The 17,047-nt window shown below is 52.3% G+C and overlaps 7 protein-coding genes across 7 annotated transcripts; 4 read left to right on the top strand and 3 right to left on the bottom strand.

Moving 5' to 3' along the window:
• Positions 1-213: 213 nt before the first annotated feature.
• Positions 214-2,829, top strand: GT037_007697 (glycoside hydrolase family 3 protein; the record flags this gene model as incomplete). The annotated part of the gene is made up of 4 exons (XM_038932744.1): positions 214-336; positions 395-469; positions 516-565; positions 615-2,829. 4 exons carry the CDS (start codon positions 214-216, stop codon positions 2,827-2,829), a joined length of 2,463 nt encoding a protein of 820 aa, XP_038784245.1.
• Positions 2,830-3,157: 328 nt separating this feature from the next.
• Positions 3,158-4,315, bottom strand: GT037_007696 (uncharacterized protein; the record flags this gene model as incomplete). Its single annotated transcript, XM_038932743.1, has 2 exons — positions 3,158-3,776; positions 3,951-4,315. The coding sequence occupies 2 exons, from the start codon at positions 4,313-4,315 to the stop codon at positions 3,158-3,160; spliced, it is 984 nt and encodes a 327-aa protein (XP_038784244.1).
• A 1,293-nt stretch (positions 4,316-5,608) lies between these two features.
• On the bottom strand, positions 5,609-6,978 carry GT037_007695 (cyclin-domain-containing protein; the record flags this gene model as incomplete). The annotated part of the gene is made up of 2 exons (XM_038932742.1): positions 5,609-5,785; positions 5,836-6,978. The coding sequence occupies 2 exons, from the start codon at positions 6,976-6,978 to the stop codon at positions 5,609-5,611; spliced, it is 1,320 nt and encodes a 439-aa protein (XP_038784243.1).
• An 817-nt stretch (positions 6,979-7,795) lies between these two features.
• On the bottom strand, positions 7,796-8,633 carry GT037_007694 (proteasome subunit beta type-6 precursor; the record flags this gene model as incomplete). The annotated part of the gene is made up of 4 exons (XM_038932741.1): positions 7,796-8,117; positions 8,166-8,456; positions 8,509-8,554; positions 8,606-8,633. The coding sequence occupies 4 exons, from the start codon at positions 8,631-8,633 to the stop codon at positions 7,796-7,798; spliced, it is 687 nt and encodes a 228-aa protein (XP_038784242.1).
• A 272-nt stretch (positions 8,634-8,905) lies between these two features.
• Positions 8,906-10,074, top strand: GT037_007693 (bem46 family protein; the record flags this gene model as incomplete). Its single annotated transcript, XM_038932740.1, has 4 exons — positions 8,906-9,132; positions 9,180-9,689; positions 9,736-9,861; positions 9,927-10,074. The coding sequence occupies 4 exons, from the start codon at positions 8,906-8,908 to the stop codon at positions 10,072-10,074; spliced, it is 1,011 nt and encodes a 336-aa protein (XP_038784241.1).
• Positions 10,075-11,541: 1,467 nt separating this feature from the next.
• Positions 11,542-11,718, top strand: GT037_007692 (uncharacterized protein; the record flags this gene model as incomplete). Its single annotated transcript, XM_038932739.1, has 1 exon — positions 11,542-11,718. The coding sequence occupies one exon, from the start codon at positions 11,542-11,544 to the stop codon at positions 11,716-11,718; it is 177 nt and encodes a 58-aa protein (XP_038784240.1).
• Positions 11,719-13,135: 1,417 nt separating this feature from the next.
• On the top strand, positions 13,136-15,307 carry GT037_007691 (yt521-b-like splicing factor; the record flags this gene model as incomplete). Its single annotated transcript, XM_038932738.1, has 3 exons — positions 13,136-13,997; positions 14,073-14,656; positions 14,708-15,307. The coding sequence occupies 3 exons, from the start codon at positions 13,136-13,138 to the stop codon at positions 15,305-15,307; spliced, it is 2,046 nt and encodes a 681-aa protein (XP_038784239.1).
• Positions 15,308-17,047: the final 1,740 nt, after the last annotated feature.

Raw genomic sequence — 17,047 nt, 5'->3', positions numbered from 1 at the left:
TGGGAATGGGGAAGAGCGGAAGACCTTGGGGTACATATAGTGACGGATTGTGCACCTTCGGTTGTGGCATAGAGCGCTGATACCCTTTCGATTACCTATTCTTTTTGTTGAGTACATCTATTACTACGGCAGAATAGACGATAGGGTGTGAGCCATCTCACCACTTCTTTGGATTTTTGAGCGATCATTCTTCTGCCCCGCGTTAACGCAAACATGAGTGCGAAGGTTGAAACTGTCCTCCAGTCCTTGACACTAGAGGAGAAGATATCACTCCTTGCTGGAAAGGACTTTTGGGAGACAGTACCTATACCGGATAAGGGTGTCCCCGCCATTAAGGTAGGACCTGCGATCGTACCATCTACCATACTTTACAGCTACTGACATAGTAAAATAGACGTCTGATGGACCCAACGGTGCCCGAGGTGAAGTATTCACAGGAGGCACACGAGCTGCATGTTTTCCTGCAGCAGTATGTTCAGCCGCGACATGGGATCCTGCAAACGCAAAGCGCATAGGTCATGCTTTGGCAGAGGAGACCAAGACCAAGAGTGCTCGAGTGCTGCAAGTCTGCCGATATCAATATACACACACGACGCATGCTGACAAAGCGCCAGTCTTGCACCTACTATGTGCAACCATAGACATCCTCTTGGTGGCCGTAACTTCGAATCTTTCTCAGAAGACCCGTATCTTGCTGGCAAGATGGCCGCTAACGTTGTAAACGGGCTGCAAGAGAAAGGCATCGCGGCCACTATCAAGCACTTCGCAGCTAACGAGCAGGAAACGGACCGCCTAAAGGTCAATGAGATCGTCTCTGAGCGTGCGCTGAGAGAGATTTATATGAAGCCTTTTGAGATCACCATCAAGGAGGCCAGTCCCCTCGCCGTTATGACAGCGTACAACAAGGTCAACGGAACACACGCAGATTCGAATGAATTCCTTCTTAAGCAGGTCTTACGCGGCGAATGGGGCTGGGACGGGCTCGTTATGAGTGACTGGGGTGGTGTCAACTCTACGGCCGACTCATTGAACGCTGGACTGGATCTGGAAATGCCTGGACCGACTAGGTGGCGCAGTGCTGATACTGTCCTCGAGGCTGTGAAGAAGGGACATGTCACCGAAGCCACCATCACTGAAAGAGCGAGAAATGTGCTGAGGCTTATCGAACAAGTCGGTGGTTTCGAGAACCCGGAAATCCCACCTGAGCAATCTATTGTCGATCCAAAGCACAGTAAACTTATTCGAGATGTGGCAGGACAGGGCATCACCCTCTTGAAAAACGACGGTGTCCTGCCACTCAAGAGAGAGGAGATCAAGGGTAAGACAATTGGTCTGTTTGGCCTAGCAAAGGAGGCTCTTATCCATGGTGGTGGAAGTGCTTCTTTGAATGCCCACTATCGCATCACTCCTGAGGAGGGCCTTAAGGCTGCCTACGGCGACGATGTAGAATTCAGGTTCGCAAAAGGTGCAGCTACATATCGTCTCATCCCTCCTCTATCGAAGGGCTGCAAAGACTCCGAGGGGAAAGATGGCTGGACCATGGAACTATTCAACAAGGGCAACACCAGTAAGCCCATTAAGACAAAGCACGGCAATAAGGAAGCCGCTTTTACACCTCTGCTCGAGCAAAACGCCAAAGACAGTGAGGTTAGATTTACCACTACCTTTACGCCCCGTGAGTCTGGCTCGCATTATTTGGGTTGCTCAGGTATCGGTCCCACAGTCGTACACGTTAACGACAAAGTCGTATATGAACAGAAGCACAACTCTCCGGACCCGATGGGCTTCCTCTTCGGCGGAAACCCCGAGAAAGAGTTTCGTGTGCCGTTCACCAAGGGCGAGTCATACAAGATCCAGGTTCATTCGAAGCCACCCGCCGGCGAGTCAGATGAAGGCATCCTCTCGGGTCTTCCAGGTTTCAGACTGGGATTCATGTATGAGGAAGAGCACGACCTAGACATGGCCGCAGAAGCGAAGGACCTCGCAAAAGAATGTGACATCGCCATCGTCTTCACAGGACACACACCTGTATGGGAAACCGAAGGCCAGGATCAAGTTGGCTTCAACCTACCACGCGAAGGCTCACAAGACAAGCTCGTAGAAACAGTCGCGTCAGTCAACTCGAAGACCATTGTCGTAAATTCAACGGGTGTGGCCGTTGCCCTACCCTGGTTAAACAAGGTTTGCGCTTTGATACAAGCATGGTTCCCTGGCCAAGAAGCCGGTAATGCCATCGCAGATATCATATCTGGCACCGTGAATCCCTCCGGTCACCTTCCAATCTCTTGGCCCAAACGCATCGAAGACGCGCCGGCACACGGTAACTTCCCTGGCACTCGGGACGACAAGGGACAGCTCACTGTCAGGTACGAAGAGGGTATTTTTGTAGGCTACAGGCACTATGACCGCATCGCCGCAGACAAAATCCACTTTCCTTTTGGTTTCGGCCTGTCTTACACGACCTTTGTTCTCACTGATGCACGTGTGCCTCAATCGACGCCTGATCAATTTGCGCCTAACGTCGAGGTCACGAACATAGGGGATGTCGCTGGAGCTACGGTTGTCCAAGTATATGTCGGCAGGAAAGATCGATCGGCTGAGCATCCTGTCAAAACATTGGCAGCTTTTAAGAAGGTTTACTTGGAACCTCGCACGCAAGCCATTGTGCAGCTTGAGTGTGCGAACAAGGATTTTGCTTACTTCGATGAGGCGAAGGGGAAGTGGACTGTCGATCGAGGACAGTATGAATTCTCATTTGGTCAGAGTGCGGGGCATATCGAGCAGGTCGTCGTTGTTGACGTGGAGGGATCGAGGGGGCTGAAGTTGTAGGAGAAGTATTTAGGATGAGAACACGAAATGATTGTTGATTCCAGATTGAACATGAGCCGTCTTTCTCCTTATCTCACTAGTTCTGCGGTCCTCAAGGCTGCTCATGTGTGGACTTGACACGGTACTATAAAGCGTATGCATTGGCTGCGTAACATGCCAAATATGTGTGGCGTCATTGTGTACTCGAATGGACGTTCATAAAGTTCTTCCGCCATGTTCCAATACTACTTGCCCCTTCTTTTCTCTGGAGCCACATTTAATCCCTGCGTAGGTTTTCCTCTAGGTCTGCCTTTTTCTTCTATGATTCCTTCATCCTTTTCCCGTCTCCTCAAGACTCTTCTTCCACCGGCACATACCCCTGAGCTAGCCAACTCCATATATTGAGTCCGATCTTAACGCCCTTTGTAACAGGTAAACCCGCATGCCAGCTCTCCGCATACCCACTCCCGTCTCCCCGCATGTTCTCCCAGAACACCGCATTCCCAGCAATAGGCTTGAAGATGACCCCCTTGCTTAGATCTTCCTTGGGCCGTCCGTCTTCCACAGTATTCGCCGAGAGATCTGCATCTGTCGAAGAAGCACCGTCACCACACTCAATAAATTGACACCAACTCCCATCTTTAGGCCTCTCTAAACGCGGAAAGTGTGTTCCACCACCCGTGCAATTCGCTTCCAAATACACCATAAAAGAACTGACGCGTCCACTCTTCTTAGTCGCGGTACTCCAGTCGTAGTGGTATGTGTAGTGGCCTCCAACGCCATATCTCTGGCTCCATAGTTTCTCAATGAAAGTGTAGGGTCGCCAGCCTTGAAAAACGCGAGCGCGCTCTTCAATACACTTCACTGTTTGGCTGCGGGGTAGGGGAGCTTTTTCCGAGTTACGGATTGACGGATTGAGGGACTCAGTGCCGGAGGTCCATACGGTTGAGGGTGTGAAATGCGGGTTACTGTAGTGGGCTTTGTTAGTCTCAGGGAAAGACAAAGACGCAAGAGGAAACACGCTATGTTGTTTATACTTGGCCAAGACAGGACATGCTACTCCACGAACTCAGGAAGATTCGTGTGAGCGATATATTTCTGTCCATATGCAAAGACTAGAACAAGGTACCAAACTTACATACCTCAATGCCACAACTTCTTTTGCTTCCTCTTCACCAATGAACCCCTCAATGTACACCACCAATGGCTCCCTGCTCAGGACATAAACTCCTTTGTATGCATGCGCCGCGCAACTCAAGTTCTTCTCTGGAATAACCAGATTTTCCAACTTGGATATTGTATCAACACCTTTTTCCGCACCAAGGCTACTACTGCCTGACAACGCTGAATCGCCATTCGTACGTGAGACAAGCAATGTCGACAAAGGCGCACCAGCGAGTATATATGCTAGTGCGGCGAGGAAAGCATATTGAACGAATGATGTTATCGATAGTGAGGACGAATACGAGGACGACGACGATGACGATACGGAGGAGGAACGCTGCATCGCAAAAATTGCACAAACGACACGCCGCAAGCAAGCAAGAACAATAACGACAGTGACCCTAGCCCGAACCCGAGCAAATCCGAACCGCAGAGGACAAAAGCACTGGAACCGAGAAAGCGCGTTAAAGAGTGCTGTGGAAAACACACATCCAACACTCCCCCTTCAAAAGAAATCTGAACTAGACAGAACTAGGGAAAAAGAGATCCCCACCCAGGTGGCTATGTTATCACCGATATTAAGGGTCCTAGTCCACATCCCGCACCACCCCACGTGTCATGCTGTCGTACCTGTGTTCAGTGCGTCAGAATAAATCGAGGTTGAGTGTTCGCCCTACGGTATGTGCATTTTTGCCCGAGTGTGTCTGGCCTCCAAACAGTGTTTGGGTGAGTTACTGTTGTGGCTGGATGCGCTGGATGCATCGTTTTCCGACTTTTACCCCTGGCTTATATAAACACGGGCTGATGCGCTAGATGCAAAGACAGGGAACAAGGGCCATGTGTCATGACCACATGTGATCCGGTCGGTTCTGCATGTAATCTGCGTCCAGGGGTTGCGCGCGTGGATCGTGTTATGCTGGATCCTGGTCTAGGATGTGAGGGTTAGGAGATCTAGAATGGAGGGGCTGAATGCTTCTCCCGAGACTTTGGGCGCTTTACTTTCCACATGTACTTTGCTACTTCATCCGCAGTTCGTAGACTTGCTTGTTTAATGATTATCATCTTCCTTGCACTTTCACTTCTTGGGTCAGAAGCAAGAACACAGCGATCAAGCTTATCGAGTTATCAACAGGTAGCATCAAAGCGAATTTCTGGGATTGCACCTCTATAAACGCCACCCTAATGGTTCAGAAAAGGTATCAAAACAAGAATACAGAAGGCAGGGTAAACGAAGCTCAGAACAATGAGACTCTGGCGTAATGTCATCAATCTCTCTTGAAATAAAGACAAACAGTTGGTATCCCAAATCTACGCACACCTAAGGAAGAACACTCGCTCGCATGCTGACCCAAGCTGAACAAAGTCGTCTCCTGGGCTCCGGGATGATGTCTTCCCTTTCAAATTAGTTCAGAATGCAAAGATTCTGGCTGTTCAAAATATGCCGTAACATATACAGTCCATACACGGAGTATGGTTCGCGCAAAAGTGGTATCCTCTGGCCTCTCTAACTCGACGTAAAGGGTCTCCCTGCTTATTCGGCATGGACCCGCAATGCTTCCTCTGCCGCCTCCTGTTGTGTCACCTTATCTGATGGAAGCAAACCGTGGCAAGTACTCTGTACAAGTCGATTGCTGTATCACTGTTTCACACCGTTTTCCCGTTCGTGCTGCTCAGCAACTTCACGTGCGTAGAACTCGACCAGCATTGTTCCGTACGCCTCCATCTCTTCCAAGGGTACAGCGAGGCGAAAGTCGTTCAATAACAGGAATTGCAGCTCTAAGTGGTTCAACTCAACTAACGGTAGACCGCCGACCTTGATGTTGTTAGCAAACGTTTACATATTTTGTATCGCCGAGTACAAACCTTGGCATATCTCGAGTTTGTGTAGAAGACGTCAGAGAAGAATTTGCTGGCGCACGTAACACCGGCTATGACGAGACGATGTATGTTGAAACTGTCGACAACGAAAAAGTGTGAGAGGTTCAGTGCGTCCACGTCGAGATCTTGCTGAGGTGGTGAAGGCGGCTGAGGGCCCTCGCGTGGTGTTTGCGAGGGCTTGCCTAGGGAGCCCGACGGAGGAGGCGTGGCCGCCTGAGCGGAAGCTGATGCAGGTCGTGTGCTATCTGCCGGAGTCGAAGCCGCTGACATTGCAGACTTTGATTGTTCCACAGACTGTTGATTAGCCTTGCGAAGACCAGACATAGGGCCAGCATTTACCCTCTCTGTCATCCTGTCGAAGTAGACGAGTAAACTCAGGAAGACCTCATAGGTGGTTGGGCAGTATTTGTGAATTCTACTCAGATAGCTGAGGATAGAAATACTAGGGACGTTCTTTCCATGAAAGGCCAAGACGCTGGTTGTCTGTTGGCTCAACCCTGAGGTGCCCTCTGATGGCGGGATTTGGCGGTGCAGATGGTCGTGCTGCCGATCGTTGGTAGTCGTGATCTTGGTCAGCAAACCAGCTACCATTTCGATTATGTCTGACACGGGCATCTCGCTGATCTCGTACTGAGGCCCGACGTCTGCAGGGTCTCGTCGCTGCCGCCGTGCAAGCGAGCGCGACTGGGAAAAGGGACTGGACTCATCGATGGCGAAGCTCTGGATATGCGACAGACTCTTTACTTTTATCTTGGTAGGAGAGGCTTCGGGCGATCGCAAGGACTGTGCTGGACCTGACGGGGGAACGGTTCGGGTGTTTGTGAAGGCGGGGTCTACGCCCGACGGGGTCGGCTGTTGTGAGTGGGGACGAAAGTGCGGACTGGGGGGCGTCGGTGCTGCCTGTTTGGCAGCGGGTGCGGTGGTGTTGGGCTCGGAGCTGTTTTGCTGCTGCGATCGCTGGCCTGGTGTTGAGCTCGACTGCGGGGCTGCCGAATCGGCCATGGGAACATCAGCAGACGGAGCTACCACGCGCGGCGCATTGGTGCTCGAAGGCGGCGATGGCCGTACGGGAGTGTGACGCCCGGCAGGAGACTCTTGTGACTGATGCGTGCTGCCGCCGCCAAACATGTTGGTGTGAAAGTGGTTCCCACCGAAGTCGCTCACCAAAAGCGAAGTCATTCCGCGAAACCAGGCTGCGCAGGGACGTCGAGTGCAGCGGGTCTTGACGTGGGGGAAGGCGCGGCACAGCGAAGGCTTGCGGTGCACCAGGGAGTGTGCTTGCGAGGCAGAGTGGATCGGTGAGAGATGTCGGTCGTGTTGTTGAGCCTTATCGGAAAGAGCCCGAAGTTGGACGCAGCTTAAAGGGGCGCAGGTGTCGCGGGCAAGCCTGCTGCTCTCTGCCGTAGCCAAAGTAAATTGGACGGCGCGCGTCGAGTCAAGGTACAGGTGAGGATGCGCGCAGAATGGGCTTCCAGCGTGAAGAGTGATGAGGTGTTGTTCGACAAAGGCGTGGGGAACCCGAACGTCACAGACCAACGACTGGCGAGGTCCCAAGAGACCCTGGCCGCAATTCACCTGCACCGTCCAAAAACGCATGTGACGACACTGTGCATCTACTCTCGCTCTTTTCGGCACTGCACGCATACCGCCACCATTTGCAAAACACTCGAGACGGTCCTCTGCAATTCGGACCGTCCCGCCACGTGAGAGAATGGATGGAACAGGGCCACACCCAAAAAAAAAACACCGGCGACGAATGCCCTAATGCTGGCTGTTGATTGGCCAGTGGTTGCGCCTCCATCCCACGTCTACTGCCCGAGTTCCGGTGCATCATGGTAGCCATGGATTCCTTTTGTCTCATTTCGCTCATTTAGGTATCATCATCATGTCGTGCTATATCATACATGGTGTGCCTATGTACCCACCACCGTCATGACGACCACTTCTACTGCTTGCCTGGCCCGTCGTAGTTCTGGTCTGGCAGGTACAGATGCCTCTGCGCGCCCTTGCCTGTGAGCACCACCATGCGGATCACACCGCCCGAGCTGCCGTCCCACTTGATGGCTTCTGAGAGCGCGCCCTTGACAAACTTGATGCCTTCCTCCTCGCTCATGTTCTCCCTCCAGTTTGCGTCGCAGTATCCATAGATGTATGTTGAGCCTGAGCCGCCAATTGCGTATGACTGCTTGTGCAGGGAGCCTCCGAGGGGAATCGAGTATACCTGTCCGCCGTGGCGGTGGTCCCATCCGGCAATAATGAGTCCAGCTCTGCATTTACGTCAGTGACGGCTAGTCGCACGGCCGTGCCTTACTCACGAGAGTTGATCCTTGTTGGAGTAGCAGAGCTCTTGGAAGATGGCTGCTGCAGTCTGTGTGGTCGGTGGCTCGTCGTTGGTGGTACCGTACATGCCCAGGTGATATTGCACAATGTCCGCGACAGCCTGTGTATCTGCAGCTGATCCCGATCTGCAACACCAGATGGTGTCGTGCACTTGTGTGAGCTTGTCGGTGACACGGTTCGCGATGTATGCTCCGGTCGTCGTCCTACTGTCGGCAGCTAATATGACGCCGTCTTTGAAGTTGATGGCCATGATGGATGTTCCAAGGCTGGGTTGCTTGTTAGCACTCTGGCAGCGCTCTTGGCCCACGAACAACTCACTTGACCTCGCCCTTCTTGAGGTGGTTCATGTCGACATGGATGCCATCTACGCGGTGTGAGTTTCCCGCAGTTCACTTGTTTGTAGCGGCAACTGTACCTTCTCCCAACATGCCTGTGGACATCATTGTCGCAGTATGAGCTGGTCTACTATAGAGAGGAGCGGTTCGACAAGTCCGAATATCCGAGAAGCGTGTGGTGGAGGCAAGAGAAGCTGTGGGGTGAGTAAGTAGCTGCTACAGGTGGTGGTGTAGGCAGCTCGACGGTACGCGGCTGGTTTTCCTTGGCGTTTCGCTATTGGTCTCAACCGCTAGCTGTAACATGCGACACCCTCTAGGCCTCACTCACATGCGGTTGCGCACTGTAACCCCGTACTACATTTTCCTGTCTGGCTCTCCGAATGGTCGAGTCTTCTATTCCTTCTCCATCTCCCTCACCTAGGCTGCTATTCTCGCGAAGTCGTTCGGCACCTGAGCCCCGATCCATCCTACGCCCCACAGACCCCCAAGTCCGACCAGGGAGCATGGCTTCGGCATTGGACACGTTCATGTCCTACCTGCGCGTACCCATCCTAGCATCCTCTGGTGTCGCCGCCCTGCTCAGCGGTCTCCTATACTTCAAGCAAAAGTACACCATCTTCTGTTCCCTCGTTGGAATCTGGCTAATGGTGATAGTGAAATCATATACCCCCGGGCTTTCCCTCCAGACGCTCGAACGAACGTACCCAGGCCCTCGCAATTCGCCATTACCGACTATGAGGAACTGTTTATCCCTACCCCGGACGGCGAATCCCTAAGCGCATTCTTCATTCGAGCCAACAAGCAACATGCGCGCAATGTAACAGTTCTCATGTTCCATGGCAACGCTGGCAACATCGGCTACAGGCTTCCCATCGCAAAGATCCTCGAAAATGAGTTGCGGTGCAATGTGTTGATGTTGCAGTACCGCGGCTATGGCTTGTCTTCTGGCAATCCCAACGAAAAGGGGCTCATGATTGATGCGCAGACCGGGTTGGACTATATCCGCCAAAGGCACGAACTTCGAGACACCAAGGTTGTAATATACGGTCAGAGTATCGGTGGTGCAGTTGCCATTGGACTGGCTGCTCGTAACCTCAGAGAGGGCGACATCTCCGGCATCATCTTAGAGAATACCTTTACATCGATCAAAAAACTCATACCGACGTAGGTAACTTCGTTAGAGTTGGAGGTCATCACTAACCTGGAGTAGTGCTTTCCCTCCTGCTCGCTTCTTGACTCCTCTCTGCCACCAGATCTGGCCTACTGAAGAGACACTCCCTAAGATTACCAAGATCCCTATTTTATTCCTCAGTGGTCTCAAGGACGAAATCATTCCGTAAGCGCATACCCTAGGCATGGACCGTTTGCCGGTAGGCTTCCAGTTTGCTGACTGCTTTGCAGACCTTCTCACATGACTAAATTGTTCCAAGTCTGCAAAGCACCAAAAGTCTGGAAGGAACTACCGGATGGAAGCCACAACGACACCGTCGCAGAACCACGCTATTTTCAATACATTGAAGAGTTCCTGACTGAATTTGTAGCGCGCTGAAGCCGGTTCTGAACAAGAAATAGTTATTGACGGCAGTTGACAAATATGCTGAGCCAGTCCTGCACTACTGCTTCACTCGTGTAGTGCGAACCACAAAGGAAGCCGCAGGACCGGAAACAGCTGGAGCGAGCGCATGATATGTCACTGGTTATTTTCTATTGGCAGGATTTCCGACCCGTTCCAAAGTCTATACAATACTAGGCCGACGTCGCAAGTCACGTATGGGATCCATAAGGTTTGTGTCTACTGCGCGGGCAGCGTATGTATATGCTGTGAGCGTTCCGGAGCAGCCGATATGTACTTTGAAGTCCCCAGCATTCTGAAATGGACATGCGCATATTCCCTGGGCTGAACTTTTATGCGGCGTCGTGGACCGACGCGCCAACACCGGTAACGAAAATGTACTTTTGGTGGCAAAATGGCACCACATAGTATGCAACCGGGTCACGTTGTGCAGCACTCGCGAATGTACAGATCGCGATCGAATGCATGAGCAACCAGTAATGAGTGCTCCTCCGTAGACTAGCCGTGATTTGTATTTGCAGCCCCTGTTAGCTATTCTTGCAAGAGAACCATCAAACATAACGGAGTATTTAGATTTTGCGTCGCAAGGGTCCACGTTTACCGAACACGTGCAAAACCTGATATGTGGGGTGACGGCGGATCGCCAGGGGCGAGGTACATGTCTCAGCCGGCTTATCGGAGCAAGATTTCTCAAGACGGGGGCAGTTTATCGAAAGATCATCCTTCACAGCCTCAGTCGCTTCACTACTGCGTCTGCATCTGCATCGTACGACACGCAAACGTGTACGGATAGTCGGGGAAAGCTATTCGGACGAACCGGCTATACCGGAGTCTGAATTCGCGACACAGTTGCTATGCACCGTGCATTTGGAGCACCCCCGCAGGGTTCCAGCTGGGCCTCTGGATACGAAGAGGCTCTACAGTAGTGCCAACGCTCGCGTTCGCGACCGGACGCTGATTCGATGAAGAATCTGTGCTGGACCCTGTAAACGGATGCCAGCACCGCCACTGCGGTAATGTGGGCGCGCGATGTCAAAGCTTGACGTTTCCCATATCACTAGTGACCGGGAATGCGTAAGTGGAATTCACGGCCCATGGGCATATTGGCATCGCAATCTCGTATTAGACTGGAGACGGGTGTTTTGGCAGCACTCTTGTTGCTGCTCAGCGGTGCGACAGCGGAGAGCCTCAAATCACCCGACGTTGATCGAGTCGACTTGGACAAGCTCAAGATCTGCAAATCTATTCTTGTAACACTATCGTCATTCTTGCACCCTGGCAGACGGGACAGACGTTTCGTTCATTGCTCGCCCGGGTGTCGATCATGACCGCGCGGGATCAAGTGTGGTGGCTGTGCTGTGGCGCGCAGATCACTTGCACGGTGCGGTCTCGCCGAGGGTGTGGCGAAAAGCCCTCTGCACTGGCAGCCCACAACCAGTTCCCATGTTTGAGCAAACGGTTTCGGACCATTCTGGCCAGCCGTCTGCCGAAAGCGTGCCGAGCCCACTGCAAACTCGTCAAGCGTTGGTTTGCACTGGTGTGTTCGCATTCATGGAAGCGAGTGCTGACATCTGGCGGCCCACCGTCTCGCCGTCGCGCTACGGCGCTAAACCTGTATAGGTCCCAGAGCCATACCTGCCCGCTCCATCTTTCTTCCACCCTCGTTTCGACGCACTCCCGCCGCAGGGTCACCAGGGGAGTACCACCGCCCAGACAGCCTACTACGAAGCCACTCAACAGCGCCCCAAGATGCTTTTACCGGGTCCCTTGTCAACTCCTCACGCTGGCTCCATGCCTTGTCATCATCGTGACGCCCTAATGCTGTCCACGCGGCGTCCATGGCTCCTCCCTGTTTCCTAAACGGCCGGAGTCTTCTGGGCGGCTCAGTTCGTGCATGTCGCGTCTGGTCCACCGTCGTTGTAGCTCCCTCAATTGGTCAGCCTGCCTTGCATGCATGTCGGGCCCGTTCTCATGGACGGCGTCAAATTACTTCATCATCTTGATCTAGGCAGAATTGTTACAGTGCAAGCCGGTGCTAGCGGACACCCTGGTATTATGGTCTTGGAGCGCTTTTGTAATATAATGCTTTCTTCTACTTTCTCGGCAAGTTTCGATTCAAGAGATTGACGCGAGCACTTCCGCGCCAACTGCTTTTCGGTATACAGAACAAACCCTAAATTTCCGTCTGCCGGAGATTGCTAGGAAGGGCCCGCTAAGCTTTCGTAAGATAGTCTGTGATCAGCGCTGTCGGCCCATGGCATTCTAGAAACGGTATCACTCGCCACGTCCGATGATATACCACGTCCGCAACACTTGTTTTCTACTACCCCTTGACTCAAGCACCCAATTATCTTCTCCTCGCTGGGCTTTTGATGATCGTTTCGCCTCCAGAGCATCGGTTCAGACCCTGTCATTCTACGTCAATCCTGTCAGCCACGGCCAGCCTTCCGACAACCAATCAAGCTACGGTCAGTTACTGCGGCCAGCGGCGATTGAGGCAGAAAACTCGCGAGATCCTTCTTGTGGCCTTCCCGTTCCTACCAGACCAATCAATGAGCTCATCCTTGGGACCCTAGCTCCTAATATCTGCCGCACGTACGCTTGCCCATTGCGGTCCCTGCCGTTGCGCCGTCTCCAACCTCATAAGGGCTTTGAGAGATCGCTTCTGCCGTCTTAGTGGTTGTGTAATTCTGACCATCATCTTCGTTCCGCCCTAAGCGAGCTCCTTCTCCAAGGTAGTACATCAACCGAAGTCGTTCATCTTCCCTCAAACGGTCTCTCCTCCTGCCGGCTTCTTTTTTTACATGCGATCACCTCACAGCATCCCTTATCCATTGGCAAACTTTGTTCGTCATCTCTCCTAGGAAGCGACTTACTTTCGGTACTCATCACTTCCGGGTTGCCACACCTCTTCAAGGATACGTTGATATAGAATTAGGTATGTTGCATTCTCCTATGTTCGGAAGTTTGGTTCGAATCGGGCCTTTATACTTTCGTTTTTCTAGACCTCGTTGTATGAGTTGTAATATGGACTAACATGGCTTTCGTTTGGGTCCAACAGTGGGTACCACTTCCTGTCGTTTACGAACAACAACAACACATGGGCGACCTACCACCTGGTCCACGGCCTCATGCCATGGACAACGCGACAACTGGTCTTGCGCGTGACGGAAATACTTCCGGTTCATTTCCAACATCCCTCAAATCACCAGACAGTAGCGATCCGTTCTATTCTCAGCTCAGTGGCCTACCTCATGGCCAACTACGACCCGACTTTCGATCATCGACCCATGCGAACGGATCTCACCAGCCTCAGGAACACGGTACATCACCACTGAACATGGGCGCCATGACAGGCGCACTACCCAACTATGGCACCAACGACAATGCTTCAACGAATCCGCAAACGGTACCCCGCTCGTTGTCTGGCGCATCCACGTCAGCTGTGGCATACCAGCTCGGACAGAACCTACAGATGACTTCTAGCAACATGTCCACACATGCTTCATACGGACCTGGATTTGCTACTGGGCTTCCCCAACAACCCTTCATGCCTCAACAGGGCTCACAATACAGCGCCTATCCTTCCTTCGCGACAAACCAGCCCCGTCTATCTGGGGTGCCACCGATGCCATCCCCATACCAGAGCTATCAGCAGGCATCACAGTACATGTACTATCCGGCGCCATACGGACCACAAGGGCAATTTAACCCCGGGTTCAGTACTCAGAATCAATTGATGTATGAAAGGAAGGCCAGTTTGACGAACACGGGTATGCAAGGCCACGTTGCCGATTATTCGCATGTCGATGGCGGCTTCTCGGGTGTTCGCATGGCCACTGGAAATTTTCTAGGCGACTCGATGTCTCCATACGGTGCACCATTTGCGCAATCTCCTGGTAAGTATACAGAAGCTTGTCCTTACACATAATGCTATTGGAGTATCGTATGTGCAGTTGCTGATGTGACCATAGCCATACCTCGCTCTGGGCCAATGAGTTCCATACCTCGCGGGCCGCCTCGCAAACCGAAACAGTCTGGACACGCACTTTGGGTTGGCAATCTCCCACCTGGAACCACGATAGTCGCCTTGAAGGACCACTTCTCTCGCGACGCTACCAAGGATATCGAAAGTCTGTTTTTGATATCCAAGAGCAACTGTGCGTTTGTCAACTATCGCACGGAAGCATCGTGCACGGCTGCAATGCACAGATTCCACGACTCACGCTTCAACGGTGTGCGCCTAGTCTGTCGACTTCGACGCAGCTCTGCTCCAGCATCAGGCGTCCCTACAGCACCCTCGGCTATGATAGGCCAGCAAAAGAACGCTTCTCGGCCGGCGACACCGATGCAGGATAGTGTCACTGATAATCTTACAGAAGACGCGGCCGGCTCACCATCGCACAAGAGTATTGAAGATCACAGATCATCTGCCGATACTGCCACGAAATACTTCATTGTGAAAAGCCTTACGCTGCAAGACCTGGAGCTCAGTGTTCGGAACGGTATCTGGGCTACACAGTCTCACAATGAAGATGCACTGAACAAAGCATATCAGGTAAGTGCATAACAAACTCCATGCCTGTGAGAGCTGGCTGACAGAACCCAGTCTGCTGAGAATGTTTACCTCATCTTCTCCGCGAACAAGTCGGGCGAGTACTTTGGTTACGCCCGTATGGCGTCACCGATCCTCGAGGATGGCGCTTCTATCACAGGCTCGGCACCCAAACCAGAGACGATCGCAGATACGACAGACGTGCCAAAGTCAATCGCGACCCCAGCAACAGAATGGGCACCTCGTGGAAGAATCATTGACGACTCTGCGCGCGGCACGATTTTCTGGGAAGCAGAGCTCCCCGACACGGACACTGAAGAGGAGGGTGAGGACAAAGGCGACAAGACTGACAGAGACGAGGCGCCCCAACAAGCCGAAGGCGATACTTCAGCCGTGCCACAGAGCTGGGGCAAGCCCTTCAAGATTGAGTGGGTCTCTACAAACCGTCTACCATTCTACCGTACCCGGGGCCTCCGCAACCCGTGGAATGCCAATCGCGAAGTCAAGATTGCGAGGGATGGCACAGAGCTTGAACCCAGTGTCGGAGAGCGCCTGGTCCAGATGTTCCATCGCTTGGGCCCTTCCGCTACGGGTGCACCGGTAATGCCGCCTGGTGTAGCCACCGGCATGATGCCTCAGATGCGAACATTTTAGGTACGTGCTTTTTACTTGAGTTGGACTTGTTGCATAGCACCTAATGCATCAACCGTAAAGTCATTGCTGTCGTCGCACTTGGCATTTCACAAGTTGAGGGTTGCCTAGGTAAATATGATGCGTCTTTTCTTTTAACTGGAACGAGCTTTATTTGGGGCTCTCCGCTGCCGGGCAGTGGTGGATGCACCAATCTCCTTTCGATGCATTCGCTTTTGTTGTTGTTACCAAAGAAGGAAGGAACTTTGACGATGAGATGATGATTTAATAAGCAAGATGAGATCAGGAAACACGAAGGAGACGAAGCCAGTACTTGGATTGGTTTAGATAGTTGAGTATCCTTTCCTTCCTATATTGCTCTCGTCATCACTGTAGTATCATTGAAGTTTCTGTTCCTGTATCCTTTTCACTTTCGTTTTAATGTAACATATTGTCTTGCATTGCCCGTCCTAAACTTCGCCCCTAGTTTGTGCGCGTAGACCTGTTGTACTCATAACCGCACCCTTGCTCATATGGTCTTTTACTTTTTTTTCGGTATCTTCTTGATGGGGAATCCTCACTGTTTTGCTCATCGGCCCTTTCTGCGCTGGTTGGGCTGCACAGATATTAACGAACTCGCTCGCGTTCTAGCCCTCACATGCGTCTAGTCTCCATAGGTAGGAGTACCGGCCATCTTGCGGATTCATAGGCCGCGACCAATGACGCACTCTCAGCAGATCCCGAGGCAGTGGCAGCGTGGGAAGGCATCATTGTCAGCCCACTGTGGCCATTAAACAATAGAACGCCTTGGCCATGGCCATGAAAGCGTTACTGGCATGGCCTACGCCAGGCGGTCGAAATGACGAGACAGCAAGGTTGGAAGGTCCGATCAAACCACCGACGCTAGGTGTCTCTGCCGTAACATTGCCCACAGAATCGTCATGAGGGAACGTGAACTTTACTCATCTCCACGTGTCCTTACACACACTCGAATCCCCAGCAAAACAACCGTTTTCGCCCCCAGGCTTCGTGCTCGGATCCTGCGTGCACGCGGGAAGCATACATCCGGTAGGGAATGCTTTCCCTAGAGTAAAAGCCACAAATATTGTGCATCTCCGCCCAAGCTCTGAGAAGCCTCACTTTACAACCCAACGCCTTAGATAACGCTATAGTACAGTAGTAGCCCAACAATTCCCCCACCCACATGCTAGGTACATGTAGATCAAGGCTGGCACGCCGTTATACCCGTCAGACAGTTAAAGGAATGGAGCACAAGAAGAGAACAAGATCCAGTTCCGACACACACACAAGTCACTTTGTGAATAAATCCACTGCGACTGTTCCTTTCCCTGTCAATCAGACCCCTAGTCGCGCAACCTCAAGTCACACAGCAGACTACCTGCAGTACAGGGACATCGCAATCTAGATCTCCCATACCGTACTGTACATGACGGCGACAATCATCCGCGTCATCCGCTCGCATGCCTTTCTCACTTTTGACCATGACGGACTGTGCGTTTCCCACTCTGTCCTCGCTGCAAAAATGCCGCGGTGGCGGTTCTCGCTGCATTCAGCATGTTTTTTAAGTGGGGATGCCAGGGGTCCGCGGAAGGGAGCGGGCTGCGCGCTAACACCCGTGTTTGCAACGAGTAATGGTGTCATACTAAACGCGATGGTGAGATGACCACATGCAAGTGCCGGTGTCTAAATTTTCCTTTTGGCGTCAAGCGGTGTGTACGATCCATGGACAGCTTCCTGCTCCGA

Source organism: Alternaria burnsii (assembly GCF_013036055.1).
Source record: "Alternaria burnsii strain CBS107.38 chromosome Unknown 693, whole genome shotgun sequence".
NCBI classification, from domain to species: domain Eukaryota; kingdom Fungi; phylum Ascomycota; class Dothideomycetes; order Pleosporales; family Pleosporaceae; genus Alternaria; species Alternaria burnsii.
The sequence above is the reverse complement of the archived record's forward strand: the minus strand, read 5'-3'. Positions and strand labels throughout refer to the sequence as shown.